We start from the raw sequence: 4,614 nt of genomic DNA on the forward strand, positions 1-4,614 counted from the left end.
ATGAATTTGACTATTATTCCATTATATATAAATGGTATAAAATTAAAAAAAAAAAAATTAAAAATGGTTATCCGGCTCTCAAAGGACACTTGATTTAGGTTCAACAAAAAAAAAATCCAATTTCTGAAAAGAAACATAAAAATAAATGAATTAAAATTTAAATATTTTAAAATAAAATTAGATTGATAAATTTATATTTAAATATATTTTAGAATTATGAACGCTATTTTTTAAGAGTTTATTATTATTATTTAATTTCAAACAAATGAATTAAATATTTTAAGATATTTTATATAAATTAAATTAATTTGCTTTTTATTCCAATATATATTAAATGTATCAAATTCAAAAAAATTAAAAGACGTTACCTGGCTCCATATTAAAATTGACATAGGTCGAAACAAATAAAAATCTAAGATCTGAAAAGAAACATAAAAAATGTATTTAAGTTTAAATATTTTGAAATAAAATTAGTTTGCTTAATTTAAAATGATCTTTATTTTATAAATATGATGGCGATTGATTAAGAGTTTTTTTATTATTAGTTAATTTGAATCATATGATTTAATTTGTAAATATTAAATACTAAGTTACAATTACTAATAGTATCCAGAGAAGTAGACAATAAGTAAGCAAGACTCAGTTAATGCAGTTACTAGAGTAGGGACTATAGTGCACTTAGTGCAGTTGTCAGAAAAATGATTAAAAGGATCCGACACCGACGCACACCCGTCATATCATAATACATGGTGGGGCGAGGCGTTCTGTCGTCGAACAATAATTACTGCAGCAGCGGCTATTTTTAGAAAATAAATTAGAATTCAATCCATGGCCTATAATAATTATAAGAATTAATGATTATAATCAAGGCTCGGAATTGTATGCACTAAAAAGTACTAAAATATGTGCATACATATGTGTTAAAAAACATCAAAATATGCGGTATAATATGCAGTAGAAAATTGGAAAATAATTGCTTAAAAAATAATAGATTGGCTACTGACTAGTGTATACTGTACAATGAAGTCGCTTGCATGCAGATGTATTCAGTATATAACGAACAGAAATAATACTGTGTATAAGCTGATAACCTAATGATTAAACATAATTGTTTACCAAGGCCGTATCTGGGGGGGGGGGTTGGGGGTTCATCAATTTAAAATTCCAGTTTAATTGGTTTAAACGATTTTCTTGGCTTGCTTACACAACAATAGGTGAACAAGGAGCAATGTGCACGTTTTGTGTTTTATTTGCCAGGGATTTCGGAGGAAAGGAAAATCATCAACGATTGGGAATCTTAGTTAATAAGCCATTTAATAATTGGAAAAAAGCTATTGAAACTTTATCTCATCATAGCACAACACAATTTCATAAAAATAGTGTAATATTTGGTGAAAATTTTATTAACACGTATACCAAACTTCAACCAGATAATCGACAACAACTCGATTCCGCAAGAGCTCTACAAATTTTTAAAAATAGAAAAAAACTCGTTCCAATTATAAAAACAATTATTTTATGTGGCCGACAAGAGTTAGCACTTCGAGGGCGAAATGATTCGGGTCCTCTTGATTTAAATATTGTTGAACCTGATCATAATGATAGTAATTTTAGAGCATTGTTGCGTATGCGAATTTCATGCGGAGACAAACAATTAATTAATCATATTGAAAATCAGTCTTTAAACGCTATGTACATAAGTCCTAGTATACAAAATAATTTTATTAAGATTTGTGGGAAAATGATTCAAGATAATTTAGTTTGTAAAATTAATGCAGCGAAGTCGTTTTCGGTTCTCGTTGACGAAACTACCGACATATCACGCATAGAGCAATTGACTCTTTGTATTAGATATATAGATTCAGTAGAGACAACTGATACTATTAATTATGTTTTACGTGAAGACTTTTTACAATTTGTACCGGTTCATAGTACAACTGGTCAAAACCTAGCCTCTGTAATAATAAATTCATTACAAGCACTTGGAATTAACGATAAATATATGGTCGGTCAGGGTTATGATGGCGCTGCGTCCATGAGTGGAAATCTCAAAGGCGTCCAAACTATTATAAGGGAAAGTCATCCAGCAGCACTTTACGTGCATTGTAGTGCGCACTCTTTAAATTTAGCGCTAGCTCATTCGTGCAATGTTCAATACGTCAGAAATTGTATTGGTACAATAAAATCTATTGGAAATTTCATTAAAAGTTCGGCTATGCGGATAAATATATTAAAAACTAAAATAAAAAACATTTTACCTAATACCAAGTGGACTAAACTGACATCAATGTGTGACACTCGTTGGGTTGAAAACCACAACGGAATTCAAAGATTTGTTGAAATTTTCCAACCCATTGTTGAAACTTTGGAAGAATTACAATTAGTTCAAGACATCAATACGTCATCAAAATCAATTCAATTTTATCGAGCAATAGTTACTAGTGAATTTATATTAAGTATGATTACATCAAATACTCTGTTTTCAATGATACTTCCACTGTGTAAAAGTTTACAATCAGTTAGCTGTGACTTAGTAGAAGCTGTACAACATATCGAGACAATACTAAACGAATTAATTCATTTACGTGAAAATATTGATCATACGTTTAATGAACTTTTTGAAAAATCTGAACTTCTTTTAAAATCTATTGATGGAGAAAAAAATATTAGAATTCCCAGAATAGTAGCTCGTCAACAAAATCGTGTGAATATTGTTACTAATTGTCCGAAAACATATTTTCATATAGCTATTGCAATACCATTTTTTGATGATTTTATAAGACAATTAAAAGAACGCTTCACTAACCATAAAAAAATAATATTTTCGCTGTGCTTTTTACTTCCCAATAAATGTACTAATTCTGAATTAGAAGCAAGTGATTTCGAATTATACTCAGAGTTTTTAGATTTGGATGCACTTTCGAACGAGTTAAAACTTTGGAAAAAAAATGGTGTGATAAACCAATCTCCTGAACGATCTCCTGAAATACTTGAAGCATATTCAAATTGTAACAAAAATTTTTTCCCAAATATTTCATTTTTATTAAAAGTTTTGGCAACTTTACCAGTAACTACGGTGACACCGGAAAGAACTTTTTCGACGCTGAAAAGAATAAAAAATTACCTAAGGAATGCAACTGGAGAAGACCGATTGACTGGCCTAACATTACTCAGTGTACATAGGAATATCATTGTAGATCCAGAAGAAGTAATCAATCATTTTTCAAATGAAAAACAAAGAAATATAAAGTTTGTCGTATAAAATATAAACCATTTTTCAAACTAAATGTATAGAATTAAGTTTAATAATCTAATTAATATTAAGTCTAAACATTTTTTAATGTGAATTTCATTAATAAATACTATTTATAATTCTACAATATTATGAATTTTTAACCATATTTAATTACCTACACAATATTATAATACAATTAGAACACAAATTTTTGGCTTACAACTCCCCTCACCCCGAAATTAATTTCCAGTTACGGCCTTGTTGTTTACGAATTACTTATGGTTATACAATTTGTTTATGTCATGTTACAAAATATTAATACAATAGTAAATTTATATAAAAATAAATATGGGCCGGTGGTGGTCACTATTACGAGTTCTCGGTACCATAAAGATTATAATATTATTGTTTAGTGCATTGGAAGTCGGAGCAATACAAATAATAGCCGTTGATGAATTAATTTATTTTGTCAAACGATATAAGACTTAAAATTTTGGTTGTCATATAATTAATATTTTATTATTAAACTATACATTTTTTTAAAAAATGTTGTTAAATCCATTTATTTATTCGTATGGCATAGACAATGTAACAATATATATATAATTTATGAAAAGTAATAAGCAAGTAGCACAACAGAATATAATGACAAGTGGTATAAACAGCAGTATAAAAGTATAATGACTATAGCATAATGTCCAGGCTTTTCACCCATTCGATATCTTCAGGGGTCGCGTTAAAAATGTCCTCGAGCTTTCCTCCGAACTTTCTCTTTAGGCACTCTCGTATGATATGGTCCATGTTCTGGTTGGGGGCACCACAGTCACAACCTGGGTTAGGAGTAATGCCCTTTGTGCATAAAATATCCCACTCTTTCATGACCTGTACGTAATCGGTTTAAGATTGTCCAGATTCTCCGTGGTAAATTGAAGCCAGGTTGTTTGTTTGTAGGGTTCTTAATGAGCCAAGAGTTGCTTAATTCTGATTTTTCCCATTCATCTTTCCATCATTGTACTGCGTCATATTTGGCAGTGATAAGTTTAATAGCAGTTTCCCACGGAGGTTTACGTGACTTAAGTCGGCGTATGCATAGGTTGTTACAGAATTTAGAGTGTTCATGAATTGGATGGGAGGTATTGTTACTGAGTTTTGACCATAATTTAAGTAACGCTGTTTGCCGGCGATGTTGGAAAGAGATGATGCTACTGAGAACGGGTAGCCAGTCGAGGGGGGTAGTATTGATTGTGCCTGATATAATGCGCATGCTTTGATTGAGTTTGATATCCACCTTTTTGGCATGTGTGCTATTTAACCATAACGGAGAACAGTATTCAGACTAAAGTGAAAGTGGAAGTTCTCAGCGTTAAGAAGTCAGCGCC

The 4,614-nt window shown here is 30.5% G+C and overlaps 1 protein-coding gene across 1 annotated transcript; it reads left to right on the forward strand.

The window, feature by feature from the left end:
- The first annotated feature begins 1,228 nt into the window (after window positions 1-1,228).
- On the forward strand, window positions 1,229-4,356 carry LOC112690985. The gene is made up of 5 exons (XM_025565101.1): window positions 1,229-1,381; window positions 1,730-2,585; window positions 2,748-3,008; window positions 3,069-3,208; window positions 4,138-4,356. Exons 1-5 carry the CDS (start codon window positions 1,229-1,231, stop codon window positions 4,354-4,356), a joined length of 1,629 nt encoding a protein of 542 aa, XP_025420886.1.
- The last annotated feature ends 258 nt before the right edge of the window (window positions 4,357-4,614 follow it).

This window comes from Sipha flava, unplaced genomic scaffold (genome assembly GCF_003268045.1).
Source record: "Sipha flava isolate LNK unplaced genomic scaffold, YSA_version1 115_pilon_pilon, whole genome shotgun sequence".
Taxonomy (NCBI): Eukaryota; Metazoa; Arthropoda; class Insecta; order Hemiptera; family Aphididae; genus Sipha; species Sipha flava.